This window comes from Mobula birostris, chromosome 8, assembly GCF_030028105.1.
Source record: "Mobula birostris isolate sMobBir1 chromosome 8, sMobBir1.hap1, whole genome shotgun sequence".
In the NCBI taxonomy this organism is placed as follows: domain Eukaryota; kingdom Metazoa; phylum Chordata; class Chondrichthyes; order Myliobatiformes; family Myliobatidae; genus Mobula; species Mobula birostris.
In genome coordinates, this window is record NC_092377.1 from 8,552,963 (window position 1) to 8,567,907 (window position 14,945).

General features: G+C 42.2%; 1 protein-coding gene across 3 annotated transcripts in view; it reads left to right on the plus strand.

Annotated features, from left to right (window-relative positions):
• col12a1a (collagen, type XII, alpha 1a) overlaps window positions 1–14,945 on the plus strand; it is a 393,755-nt gene that overhangs the window by 219,930 nt on the left and 158,880 nt on the right. For all 3 annotated transcript variants that reach the window (XM_072264772.1, XM_072264773.1, XM_072264774.1), the window contains 3 exons: window positions 4,715–4,834; window positions 7,759–7,905; window positions 8,531–8,647. In XM_072264772.1, coding sequence (XP_072120873.1) covers window positions 4,715–4,834; window positions 7,759–7,905; window positions 8,531–8,647 — 384 coding nt within the window. The remainder of the gene's footprint in view (window positions 1–4,714; window positions 4,835–7,758; window positions 7,906–8,530; window positions 8,648–14,945) is intronic.

Here is a 14,945-nt window from a genome sequence, read left to right on the forward strand (position 1 = left end):
CATTGAGTGCAAAATTTTCTTTTGCTTTTGTTATTTATTCCTCTTGTCAAGATGCACGTGTATTTAATCATCGTATCAGTGAACCATGGGAAGAGGCCACTTGATCGGTTCTTTGAAAGAACAACTCAATTACTTCCACATTCTGCTCCTTCCTGTACTTTTTCCAAGTACTTATGCAATTTCCTTTTGAAGGTCTCTTTCGTGCGGTCTGTTTCATAAGCATCAAAGCTCTCTATGTAAAAGGTCTCCTCTGCAGAATTATGCAGCATGACACATCCAGCATAGGAGGGGACATTCAGCTCACAGCCCCTTTGCCAGAGCATTGAAGAACTTCTCCAATGTTGTCCCGAACCTGACTTTTCTCCTTACTGCCTCTTCAAGACCATAAGGCATAGGAGCAGAATTAGGCCATTGAGCCCATCAAGTCTACTCCGCAGTCCTTGCAATTGCACTGCTTTTGTCTCAAAACATGCTGGGAATGGGATTGGTTTATTATTGTCAGATATACCAAGTTACCGTGAAAAATTTGTCTTACATACTATTCATACAGATCATTTCATTACACAGTACATTGAAGTAGAACAAGGGAAAACAATGACAATGCAGAATAAAGTGTAACAGCTACAGAGACAGTACAGTGCAGACAGATGATGAGGTGCAAGGTCAGAACAAGGTTTAGTGTGAGACCGTGTCTATTCTTTCGTACTTGGCAACCATTCAGTCATCTTGTAACAGTGGGGTAGAAGCTGCCCTGGATCCTGATGGTAAATGCTTTCAAGCTTTTGCATCTTTTGCCAAATGGGGGAGGGGAGAAGAGAGAATGCCTGGGATGGGTGGGGTCTTTGATTATGCTGGCTACTTTACTGAGGCAGTACGAAGTATAGATAGAGTGCATGGAGGGAGGCTGGTTTCTGTGTTGTGCTGAGCACAGATTCTTGTGGTCATGGACAGAGCAGTTGCATCCATATGGAATGTTTTTTTATGGTGCATCATTAAAAGTTGGGAAGAGTTGGTGAGATGGTGCCCATGTGATTGTCCATTTGGGTACAGTCACTGTTGAGTTGCGGGGTACGCCAGCCCAGGCGACATGAGAAGAATTCTGCTGCTGTGTCTTATGTCTTATGGTCTCAACCATGTATCTATCCAAACTTCATTTAGATGTTACCATTGAACTTGCATCTACCACTTTTGCTTGAGGTGAAAATTCTGTTCGTACTTTGCAGTGCTGAACTGCAAATGGACTGGGTTCTTTTGGAAGTCAAGAAAAAGGCACAGAACTTGTTGCTTCATGATCATTTTAATAAGTGCTAATAGAACAAAGGGAATTGTAAACATAGAACTACAAAAGTCCAGTAGCTAATAACAAAAATAGAATAAAGAAAGATGGCTGGGCAATATGTTCAGCTCTTTTTATATGCAGCTCCCATTCAAATAATGCAATACTAGAGAACTTTCTAGAATCGTACAGAATTGGAACCACAATGGGACACATTGAACAATTGCATGTACATACTGTGACCACTAGGAAACATACTAAGCAGATTCATGTACATAGATAGTAATACAAAATGCAAGCAGGCATAAAAGTTAGGCTGTAAAGTAAATAACAAGTTTACAGCCTAATTGAATAGGGCTCAAGTTGGACATGATCCAGAGCTGATAAAAGTGAAGCAGATACTTTATATTTTATTGTCGCCAAAGAATTGATACTAGAACATACAATTATCACAGTGATACTAGAGAACCATAAGACCAGAAGATATAGGAACAGAATTAGGCCATTTGGCCCATCAAGTCTTCTCTGCTGTTTTATTGTGGCTAATCCATTTCTATCTCAGCTCTAATCTCCTTCCTTCTCCGTAAATGCCTTCATGCCCTGCCTAATCAAGAATCTATCAAACTATTCTTTAAATATACCCAATGACTTGGCCTCCACTGCTGCCTGTGGCAACAAATTCCACAGATTCACCACTCTCTGGCTAAAGAAATTCCTCCTTAGCTCCGTTCTAAATGGTTGTCCCTCTGTTCTGAGTCTGTGCCCTTTGGCCTTAGACTCCTCAACCCTAGGAAACATCATTGCACACCCACTCTATCGAAGCTTTTCCACATGGATAGAGCTGCTTAAGTGCCCTTTGCTTAAGACCATGGGTGAATTTGGTTTTAGAGCAATATCTCTGGCTCTGCAAGAAATCCATATATCATGATGAAGTGTGATTTCTCATATTGCTTTAATAGATTCTGAACTCGCATCAGAACTGGATGACACATTCAGCAGCCACTTTATTTGATACACTAGTGCACTTGCTCATTAATGCAAATATTTCTTCAGCTAATCATGTAGCAGCACTTCAAGGCATAAAAGTGTGCTGTCGTGGTCAAGAGGATCACTTGTTGTTCAGACCAAACTGCAGAATAGGGAAGAAATGTGACTCTGGAATGATTATTGGTGCCAGATGGGATGGTTTGAGTATCAGAGTCTGCTGATCTCCTGGGATTTTCATGCACAACAGTCTCTAGAATTTACAGAGAATGGTGACAGAAACAAAAAACATCCGGTGAGAGAAACAAAAAACATCCAGTGAGTGGCAGTTCTGTAGGCAAAAATGCTTTGTTAATGAGAGAGGTCAGAGGAGAATAACCAGTGTGGTTCAAGCTGACAGGAAGGCAACAATAACTCATATAACCATGTGTTACAACAGTGGTGTACAGAAGAGCTTCTGTTAATGCATAACATGTCGAAACTTGAAGCAGATGGTCTACAGCAGCAGACCATAAGCATACACTCAGTGGCCATTTTATTAAGTACCTTCCGTACCTAATAAAGTGGCCAGTGAGTGTAAATCTACAGGTCTGGATTACCAGGCCAGTTACATAATTACTTCAATACCACATTGTCCTGCCGAACCTGTTGGCATTGAAGTTAATTGTAAAGTCTCCAAAAGCTGCCTTCTGTTGAGATCAACTAACTGCTTGCAGTTGACTTTTCATTAACCCAGATCTTCTAGGATTATTTCTATTAGTTTATAGCCAATAAGTAGTACAGTCCTACGTTTTAAAATCTGGCCAAGAAAAGAAAATCAGGAATTGGCCTCTATCACCAAACCTCAAATCTGTAAGCTTACTTGCAGAGGATTAGTTTAATTTCAGTGATCAGGAAAGCATGTAGATGAATCCATTCACATTGTAGTTAGTTATGAGTCCTGCCTCAAGCCAATTTGTCTTCGCCCTAGAGCAGAACGTCAAAGATTCAAGATGCAGTTCAGAGGCTCTCTGCATCATGGGCTGGTATGAAAATACCAAAATACCAATGCCCTTGAATGGGAAAGCCTACAAAGAGTAGTGGATAGGTCCCAGTCCGTCGTGGGCAAAGGCCTCCCCACCATTGAGCATCTCTACATGGAGCTCTGTCACAGGAAAGCTGCATCCATCATTAAACTCCCCCATCATCCTGGCCATGCAGCTCCCATCAGAAGGAGGTACAAGAGCCTCAGGACCTACACCACCAGGTTCAAGAACAATTGTTCCCCCTCAACTATCAGGTTTTTAAACCAGAGGGGGATATCTTCACTCAATTTCACTCACCCCAACACTGAACTGTTCCCACAAACTATGGATGCACTTTCAAGGGCTCTTCACCTCATATACTTGATACTTACTGCTTAATTTTTATTATTACTTCTTTGTTTTTTTTTTGTTTCTTTGTATTTGCTGTGAATGCCTACAAGAAAATGAACCTCAGGGTTGTACATGTACTTTGATATTGTTTATTTCAAACTTTGATCTTTTGGATGTGATGTCAAAATGTGGCTTACTCAGTCCTCTCAGGTGAAGTTAGAAGATCCCGAGTTAGTTCTCGTAGGCAGCCTCTTCGGTGCAAGGAAGCTTTTGATCTCATAACCTCTGTTATGGTAACCATAGCAATATTTTCCAGTGCTAAGACATAGGTGGAATATGTTTTCTAGGTTTGTTGGATTCTATGTGTCATTTTGTCTTCCTGTTTTGTGATTTTGAATGTTTAACAAATGTAGATCAATAAATATTGAGATACAGATCACTTTCTGTGTAAGGGGAGATAGTTTCTTGCCAGGATGTCCACCCACTCTAAGACACTTGGAGCAGAATACAGCCATTTTGCCTGTCGAGTCTGCTCTGACATTTCAACGAGATTGATTTATTATCCCTCTCAACCACATTCTCCTGCCTTCTCCCTGTAACCTTTGACACTCTGACTAATCAGGAGCCTATCAACCTCCACTTTAATATACCCAAAGACTTGGCCTCCACAGCCATCTGTGGCAATGAATTTCCCAGATTCACTGTCCTCTGGCTAAAGAAATTCCTCCACATCTCCGTTCTAAACATCCTCCGCATGTCCACTGTCTCTAGGCCTTTCAATATGTGATAGGTTTTAATGAGATTTTCCCTCATACTTCTAAAATCAAGCCAGTTCAGGCCCAGGACCATCAATTGCTCCTCATATATTAACCCCTTCATTTGCAGGATAATTTTCCTGAACCTCCCCGAACCCTTTCCAATGTCAGCACATCCTTTCTTAAATAATGGGCCCAAAATTGCTCACACTACTCCAAGTGCAGTACCTAATGCCTTATAAAGCCTCGGCATTAGAGCCTTGCCTTTAACTTCAAGTCCTCTTGAAATGAATGCAAACATGAATGCTCAAAATGAGTTAATCTAATTTGCTTCTGCTCTTCAGTGGGCCTGCTGGAACCTCGCAATCTTCGGGTGTCCGACGAGTGGTACACACGTTTCCGCGTCACATGGGACCCTGCTCCATCACCCGTCCTGGGGTACAAACTTGTTTACCAGCCCACAGGTAAGTAAATGTGAACTTCTGTGCTCTATGCACCTCAAGCTCCTCAGAGTTGTGGCACCTATTTGTCTATCTACCTACCAATCCATTTATTTAGATTTACAGTGCAGAACAGGCCCTTAAGGCACCACTACCGAGTCCAACCACCCTGCAACGCACTGATTTAACCCTAGCCTAATCACAGGGCAATTTACAATGACCAATTGACCTACTAACCGGGACATCTTTGGACTGTAGGAGGAAACCGGAGCATTCGGGGGAAACCCATATGCACTCAGGATGTATGTACAATCTTTTCTAGAGAGGACGCTGGAATTGAACTCCAAACTCTGATGCCCCAAGCTGTAATAGCGTTGTGCTAACCACTACGCTACCATTGTGTCCCCTCAATGTATTCTATTTATCCTTATACCTTTTAAATACATTTTTGTCCCTCTCCTGTGCCTGTCTTTTCATTTTTGTCCCTCTCCTGTGCCTACCCGACAGTTGTTGTAGCAAGTCTTGTATACAGAAATGTTATACTGGAGGACCTCGACATGTCAGACAGCGCCTGTGGAGGAAAATAGATAGTCGCTGTTTTGGGCCGAGACCCTTCATTGGACTGAAAGTGAAGTGGCAAAATTCAGAATAAAGAAGGTGGATGGGTGAATGAAGGAGGCGATGAAGCCTGAAGGTGATTGGTGGAAGGGGTAAATGGCTGGAGAAGGAGGAGTCCAATAGGAGAGGACAGTGGACCATGGAGAAAAGGGGAAAGGGTGTGGCCACCAGAGGGAATTATGGGTAGGTGAGAAGAAGAGAAGGTGTAAAAGAGGAAAATGGGGAATGGAAAAAAGAGGGAAGAGAAAGGGAGGAGAAATGATCAGAAGTTAGAGAGCTCCATGTTTATGCCATCAGTTTGGAAGTTACCCAGATGTTGCTCCCCCAACCTGAATGTGTTCTCATCGTGGCAGCAGAGGAGGCTGTGGATAGACATGTCAGAATGGGAATGGGACTGATTACTGTGTTGCTCAAGATTTCCAGAATCTGCAGAATCTCCTGTGCTTGCAACTGAATGGGATGTTGGAGGATTCATTAAGGAAAATTGAAGGGATGTGGTACTACATTCAGTGCAATTTCCAATGAAATAGAGCTAATACATCAAGCACCGTGATGGAATTGGGTTTGTTGTCTGCAAAGTTATAAATTCAAACAAGGACCTTAGCCCTATTGGATATTAATAGCCATGAGTACCCTCACTAAAGGGAGGCTATACTGTAACTACCCAATCTTCAAAGACTAGTTCACTTCCCTATTTAATGACCACAGTGAATTTAGCTGCCAATACTCACAATTTGAGTGGTGGGTCCCCTTGCTACCAAGGAGAAGATATCAATCACAGTTCATTTATCTTCAGTTATACATTTCTTAAATAAAAAAATCCAAACAAATTTCCAAATAACAAAGCATTTATAAAACACAGAGGATTTCCAAAATGCAGGTGCAATTCTACAAGTTAAAAAGACATAACAATGGTATAGGTGAATGAATTACCAGTGCAGAAACTGAAGCCAGAGGAATGGATTCTAGTTCACCCCATGTTTCTATCATTTTTCTTGAAGTTCTTTAACGATTCTTAAAAAGCCTGAGCTTCTCCTTACATATGTACCTTATTTTTCTACACTTGGCTGACTTCACAGATATACATTTCCTCAGATGCCCTTATTTACACAAGTGGTCTAAAACCTTCTTGGATGCATAGCTCCCAGGCACCAACAGCTAATGCTGTGAACATTCCAACTATTAAAACATCAGCCATTTGATATACTGAGTGATATTGTCCAAATGGTCTGCAAGCTTCCTTGAACTAAATGACTTAGCCAGCATTGTCTGTTTTATTTAATTTAATTATCGAGATACAGCGTGGAACAGGCCCATTAATTCAGCCCCCCCCCCCGATTTAACCCTAGCCTAACCATGGGAAGTTTACAACGAACAATTAACCTGTGAACCAGTACGTTTTTGGACTGTGGGTGGAAACTGGAGCACCCAGAAGAAACCCACACGATCACAGGAAGAACGTACAAACTCCTTACAGACAGCGGTGGGAATTGACCAGTGGGTCGCTGGTACTGTAAAACGTTGTGCTAACAACTATGCTATCATGCCACCCTACTTGAAACAAGCCCAGTTAACATACGAGTTGTCTTAGACTGCACCTCTTGAGAAACCAGTCCAGGTGCTATAACCCAACATCCTGCTTTCTCTAGGCAGTGCACCTGTTTGCAAAACTGTGCTTTCAACTTCAAATGGATTATTGCTTGTCATTTACATTAAAAACCTGAAGACTGGCTCCCACTTACAACCAGAAACTAAACAAAGAATATGAGCTTGAAGTTTATCTTATTCAAATACAATCTTTTGATCTCTAAAAGTGTCAGCTGATTAGAAGTGAAAGCTGAGCGGAGCAAAAGAGGGAGACGTCCTTGACCCATGAAGTGAATATCCATCACAGTACAAGTTTAGGTTCGGTTTGAGGCTGACCTTTAAGCTTCCTGTAGATGCACCTAGACTAATTTTCACCAGTCCAAGGTTGTAACATAGATTTTCAGCAAATTCAAACAGTTGTTTCCCTGCATGGTAATTTTATTTCAACCAAATATACTGAATAAGCCTCCTTATGCTTACTTTACCCTCCTTATTGATATTCTTATTGCTGTGTTTTATGGTGCCCTTGACTTCCCTTGTCACCCACAGTTGCCGCATCCTCCCTTTAGAATACTTCTTTGGGATGAATCTATCCTGCACCTTTCAAATTGCTCCCAGAATCTATCCTGCACCTTCTCGATTGCTTGCAAAGTCTATTCTGAGACACAGTGAAGAAAGGTAATAAAAGCAAGGCAGACAGATGTGAAGTGAAATTTGACATGGGCAACAATTGACTCTTTCAGGCACCAACGAGAAGATGGAAGTGTTTGTGGGAGACACGACATCCTACACACCACAAAACCTGAAGCCTGGCACAACGTATGATGTGAAGGTCTATGCCACCTATGAATCTGGAACCAGTGAAGCTTTGACAGGCCAAGGAACTACCTGTGAGTTGATAACATTTTACTGACAACAACCAGTGGATCCCTTGGCTTTATTCCGTCTAGGTCCATGTTCACTTTCAGTGTTTTATACAGTACTGCTCAATAACTTTGCCATTGAAGATTGGAAGGTGATGTATACAAGGCTGGTTGCAGCCACATTAACAGTTTTCAACAAGGGTCTCATGGGTCTAGGGCTTCACCTTGTAAAGTCAAAGGTGATTAATATCACAAGGGTGGGTTGCAAGGATTCAAAGATCAAGTTTATTTGCAAATACATTTACATGTATTAGATTAGATTATAAAGACACGCAGTCCTCTTTTATTATCGTTTAGTAATGCATGCATTAAGAAATGATGCAATATTTTGGTGAAGTTTGGTGAAGATGTGATGGAGACAGCCTGCACGTGTCACCACACATTCCTACTCCAACGTAGCATGCACACAGTGCTCAGCAGAACAATACAGAACACAGCTTCCTCCAGCCACTGCCTTTTTCAAAACGTCCAACAAGGCTTCAACACAAATCTTCATCTGGTCGGTAATACATCAACTGCATTTGATTTTGCCTTGACAAGGAAGAAAATGATGAACTTTATAAAAAAAAAAAATCTTTCTCTCTTTGATTAGTGTACCTGAACGTGACAGGAATAAATACGTACAATACCGACTGGGACTCCTTCTGTATCCGGTGGAACCCTCACAGGGAAGCTACTTCCTACCGAATAAAGCTGCGACCTGTCGATGGTAATTATAACCAAACATGAAAGTATTCTTAATTTTAACAATTATTTAAAAGTCGAATTCTACAGTATCAAGAGCTCCTCTGTATGTACAACCATTCAGTAGAAGAATACATTCTGGCCTGGGTTGAGTTGTGCTCTGATCTTGCCAAATTACTTGCAATCATTTCATCACCATATGAGTAGACATTGTCACTACGATAAGTTTGCAAATAAATTGCCAAGATTGGAGAACAACTCAACCCAACCATCAACCGCCCGAGTTACACATCTTCCAAATCATCTCCAACAGTCTGAACTGTACAGTGTCTTGAACCAGTGAAAAATTCTGTTGAAAATTCTTGCTTGTGTTTTTGATTCAAGATTCTTTATTGTCATTCTTTCGTGCACAAGCGTAAAGGAGAATGAAATGATTGTTACTCTGGATCTCAGACAGCATTAAAAAAACACTATAAGCATGGAAGAACAAAGTAAGTATGAATATAGAAGCAATCCTATAAAATTCAATATAAAGTAACTGAGTGTAGCCGTATATACATCAGATTAGCTTATATCCATAGACTGATTTTATCTACGTAAGGTGACACTGGGTGTGGAAGTATCTACATAAAGTGACTCTGACAGGAACTGATAAAGTGACAAAGTGACTCTTGATAAGAGGAACTCCTCTAGGTAGCAGCAGGGCATATGGAGACACAGTCGGAGTGTAAGTGCCATGGATCCCCCTACTACAGCCAAATGAGCAGACTGGCAGGAAGGGTACAGAATAGAATAGAGACAATTTTTGATTGTTCAGCCTGCAGTAACCTGATATAAAAGGAATCCATGGATCTCTCTCCCCCACTCACAACCCTGCATATTTTTACTTATCCAGTTCTCATGGTCTGTGATCATCCTGCAGCAGACATTGCCTCTCACTGCAGGGAAAGCGTTGGATCTTTGAACTCACCATAAGACATAGGAGCAGAATTAGGCCACCTAGCCCATCAAGTCTGCTCCGCCATTCAATCACAGCTGATCCTTCTTTTTTCACCTCCTCAACCCAGTTCCCAGCCTTCTCCCCGTAACCTTTGATGCCGTGTCCAATCAAGAACATATCAATCTCTGCCTTAAATACACCCAAAGACCTGGCTTCCACAGCTGCATGTGGCAACAGATCCCACAAATTCACCACCCTCCAGCTAAAGAAATTTCTCTGCATCTTTGTTTTGAATGGATGCCCCTCTATCCTGAGGCTGTGCCCCCTTGTTCTAGACTCTCCCACCATGGGAAACATCCTTTCCACATATACTCTGTCTAGACCTTTCAACGTTCAAAAGGTTTCAATGAGATCCCCCCTCATCCTTCTAAATTCCAGCAAGTACAGACCCACAGCTACCAAAAGTTCCTCGTATGATAATCCTTTAATTCCTGGAATCATGCTTGTTAACCTCCTCTGGACCCTCTGTAATACCAGCACATCTTCCCAAAACTGTTCACAATACTCAAGGTGAGGCCTCACCAGTGCCTTATAAAGCCTCAGCATCACATCCCTGCTCTTGTATTCTAGACCTCACCTTCCTTCTTTGTCATAGAATCCTAGAGCATTACAGCAGCACAGAAACGGCCCTTCAGCCCATTTAGTCTGTGCTGAACAGTTACTCAACCTCGGTCTATTGACCTATACCCAAATCATAGCCTTCCACACCCCTTCCATCCACTTACCTATCCAAACTTGCCACCTGACCTGCTGTGCTCTTTGAGAGCATTTTGTGTGTGTGTGTGTGTGTTTTGGTCTTGATCTCTGGTATCTGCAGAACCTCTTGTGTCTATGATTTGCTGCTCCACCATAAATCATTGTGCGATCTAATGTGATAAAATGACAATCATTATTTTTATCATTTTGCTCAAGCTGAGCATTATGTTTTGACAGTGACTCAACATAACTGAAACAGACTAATAAAATATTCCAATAGTGGAAGTAAAAGAAAGAAGATCAAATAGATTAAATTCTGGTGCCACTTTTCATTCCCAGGGACCATGGCTTGACTCCAAACCAGCTGAAAATCTTCTTTGCCCATATATGATATGTTCCTTAGCTGGGTGAAGTCCCATGGGCAGTTCGGATGCCTGTGCATCTGGACTCACTCCATCACAGTAGCCACTTTCACAAGAGAAAAAATAAGTATACCTAAATAAAAGAAATTCCAGCATGCAACTAATTTTAGCATCTCCTCTCTCAATGCTATCTCAACCACTCATAGGACAGTTACTGCTGGCACCTGTCCAAGTCCAGTCACCACGACTGACAAGGAATAAATATAAAAATTCTGCACTAGAAAGACTTCCAACCTTTGAGTCCATCAAGAGGATCGTACAAAATTTGAAGGCTATGGTGGTGACTCACATAAGTGGGTCCACTTCGGAATCGTGTGGATGTTATGGCAATTAATTGTTGAGTCACAGACCATGAGAAATGTTGCATCCATTGAAATGCTCAATAAATATTACCATATGAGGTAGAATTGTAGAGTCATTCAGAGCTACAGCAGAGAAACAGGTCCTTTGGCACGTCTAATTAATGTCAAGCTGTTATCTGTATTGAGATATGGTGTGGAACAGGCCCTTCCAGCCCCTTGAGCCGCGCCACCAGCTTAATCCTAGTCTAATCATGTGATAATTTACAACAACCAATGAACCTACCAACTGGCACATCTTTGGACCATGGGAGGAAACCAGAGCATCCGGAGGAAACCACGTGGTCACGGGGATAGCATGCAAACACCTTACAGGCAGCAGCAAGGAATTAAAGCATTGTGCTAACCACTACACTACCGTGCCTATTATTCTGTCCAGTCCCATCAACCTGCACCCGGACCACAGATCTCTTTACCCCTCTCATCCCTTGTACTTATACAAATGCCTTTCAAATATTGAAATTGAACCTGCTTCCATCATTTCTGCTGGCAACTTGATCAACACTCTCATCCACCTGCTGAGTGAAGAAGTTCCCCCTCAGCTCCCGCTTAAATATTTCATCTTTCACCCTTAACCTTTTTCATCTAGTTAAAGTGCCTGAATAACTTAACCTTGTTCCTGCAACTAAGAGTTTGACATTAAAATTAATTCCTGCCCAGTACGGAGCTTTAAAGTCATTAAACTGTCAGCGAAGTTATAAATGATCAGCTTACGCAGACGGATTTCTGGAAACCGAATCAAAGTTTATTAAATTAAATACATAAATAAAAGAAAGCCACAAATAATTTGGGAGGAGGTTGAGGAATTTGATTGGATCAAAATAATTATGTGCGAGTAATCAGAACCACAGATTTTGTTGGGTCAAGTAGGCTGTTTCCATGTTCTAGCAGAATAAGTCTGTTGGCCCCTGGGGAAGGACTGGGGAGTAGGACAAATTGAAGATACTGTTCCAAGAGCAAGGCTAAACTCTGGGCCAGTTAACTTTGTTTTTTTCTGTGCGTACCCTTCGACGTGAAACCAGTCTGGAAAAATTTGTTCGGCCTCTGGTGCGCCTTAAATGATTGTGTTAAATGTGTCCTGAATTAGTATTAAACAGACAGTGCAACAGAATTTCACGGATACAACTTGAACAGTTCTTCTGAGATCATATTTATGCTACACGACTAGTGACCAATCAGCGGCCACTTTATTTGGACATACCTGTAAATCTGCTTGTTAATACAAATACCTAATCAGCCAATCATGTGGCGGCAACATGATCCATAAAAGCAGGCAGGTGTGGTCAAGAGGTTCAGTTACTCTTCAGGCCAAACAACAGAATGAGGAAGAAATGTGATCTATGTGACTTTGACTGTGGGTTGATTGCTGATGCTAGACGGGGAGGTGTTAGTATCTCAGAAACTGCTGATCTCCTGCGATTCTCATGAATAACAGTCTCCAGAGTTTACAGAGAATGGTGCAAAAAAGAAACAAAAAAAAAACATCCAGTGAGCAGCGGGTCTGTGGGTGAAAATGCCTTGCTAATGAGAGAGGACAGAGGAGAATTGACTGTCTGGTTCAGGCTGACAGGAGGGCGACAGTAACTCAAATAACCACGCGTTACAACAGTGGTGTGCAGAAGAACATCAGTGAATGCACAACACGTTAAACCTTGAAATGGATGGGTTACAACAGCAGGAGACCATAGACATACCCCCTGACCACTTTGTTAAGTATCTCCTGTACCTAGTGTGGGCACGTGGCCAAGTGGTTAAGACATTGGACTAGTGACCTGAAGGTCGTGAGTTCGAGCCCCAGCCGAGGCAACGTGTTGTGTCCTTGAGCAAGTCACTTAATCACACATTGCTCTGCGACGACACTGATGCCAAGCTGTATGGGTCCTAATACCCTTCCCTTGGACAACATTGGTGTCGCGGAGAGGGGAGACTTGCAGCATGGGCAACTGCTGGTCTTCCATACAACCTTGCCCAGGCCTGCGCCCTGGAGAGTGAAGACTTTCCAGGTGCAGATTCATGGTCTCGCAAGACTAACGGATGCCTTTAGTTTACTTTCCCTGTACCTAATAAAGTGGCCACAAAGAGTGTTTGAGCAGAATGACATTAATTGGGATTCGGTGAATGTTAGAACTCAGGCAGTAAAGTTTTTGGTGGGCTTCAGTCAAGCTATGTGCAGGCCTCAAACCTCCAGTGAGGATCCAATTGGTTGAGGGGAAGTAGCTGGTTTTGAACCTGGTGGTGTGAGACTTCAGGCTTCTGCGCCTCCTGCCCAAAGGAAGCTGTGAGATGGTGGCATGGCCCAGATGGCGGGGGTCTTTGAAGATGGATGTTGTCCTCTTGAAGCAGCAGCTCCTGTAGAGTACCACCATTGTTGGAGAGTGATGTGCATTAGGCAAAGTCCACCACTCTCTGCAGCATCTTCGTTCCAGTGCACTAAAATTGTTTTACCAGACCAGCTTAGTTGAGGCATGTTCCTATCTCACTGGGGTATGAAGTTTACTGTCCCTGGAGGATGAGAGGTGACCTGATAGAGGTGTATAGCATGATGAGAGGCATTGATCGTGTAAATAGTCAGAGGCTTTTTCCCAGGACTGAAAGGGCACAGTTTTAAGGTGCTTGGAAATGGGTACAGAGGAGATGTCAGGGGTAAGTTTTTTACATGGAGAGTGCTGAGTGCATGGAATGGGCTGCTGGCGACGGTGGTGGAGGCGGATACAATAGGGTCTTTTAAGAGACTCCTGGACAGGTACATAGAGCTCAGAAAAATAGAGGGCTATAGATAACTCTAGGTAATTTCAAAAGCAAGGACACGTTTGGCACAGCTTTGTGGGCTGAAGAGCCTGTATTGTGCTGTAGGTTTTCTAGGTTTCTATGTTTCTAAGTTTCTACCTTCAGCTGGTTTAGCATGCCCGTCAAAGCTATGTACCGGGGAGTGACTGCTGTGGCATGCATGTGAGGGCCAAAAGTGGATGAGAAATCCCGATGGCGACACGACAAACCCTGTAACCAGAGGTACTAGCCCCTCTCTAGACATCCCATACACCCCATTCCAAATAATTGGCAGTTTAGTATTTGTATGCTAAACTGAAAATGACCTGGACGAAGATGTAACTCTCAGGCAGTAAATGGAAACTCAAACTTCAATAAACCTATATTATCTTCATATGCACTTGGAACACCTGGAGAGTTATGTTATTTCCATATGGTCTCAATTTACAAAAAAGCCTATGGAACATTCCAAACAGGAAGATGAACTGTTCCCTGAAAGCTATAATTATATTAGCTTTCACTAACGTAGTCTTTTGACTTTTCCCAACTAACTTGTTAACCAATATAAAGGAAAAATTCTAATAGTATCAGAAAAGAATGTTTCATTTTGGGCTTCCATCCGAAACAATCAATTAACACGTGTGGACATATATACTCAGTGGAGACTTTATCAGTTACCCCATGTACCTAATAAAGTGGCCACTGGATGTATGTTCAAGATCTTCTGCTGTTGTAGCCTATCCACTTCAAGGTATGACATGTTGTGCATTCAGCGATGCTCTTCTGCGCATCACCAGTGTAACACGTGGTTATTGGAGTTAATGTCGCCTTCCTGTTAGCGCCAACAGTCTGGCTGTTCTCATTAATGTGTTTTTGCCGACAGAACTGCCGCTCACTGGATGTTATTCTGTTTTTTGATCAGTTCTCTGTGAACCCTAGAGACTTTCATATGTGAAAATCCCAGGATATCAGGAATAGTCATAGTCACATTTTATTGATCCTGGGGGAAATTGGTTTTCGTTACAGTTGCACCATAAATAATTAAATAGTAATATGTAAATTATGCCAGGAAATAAGTCC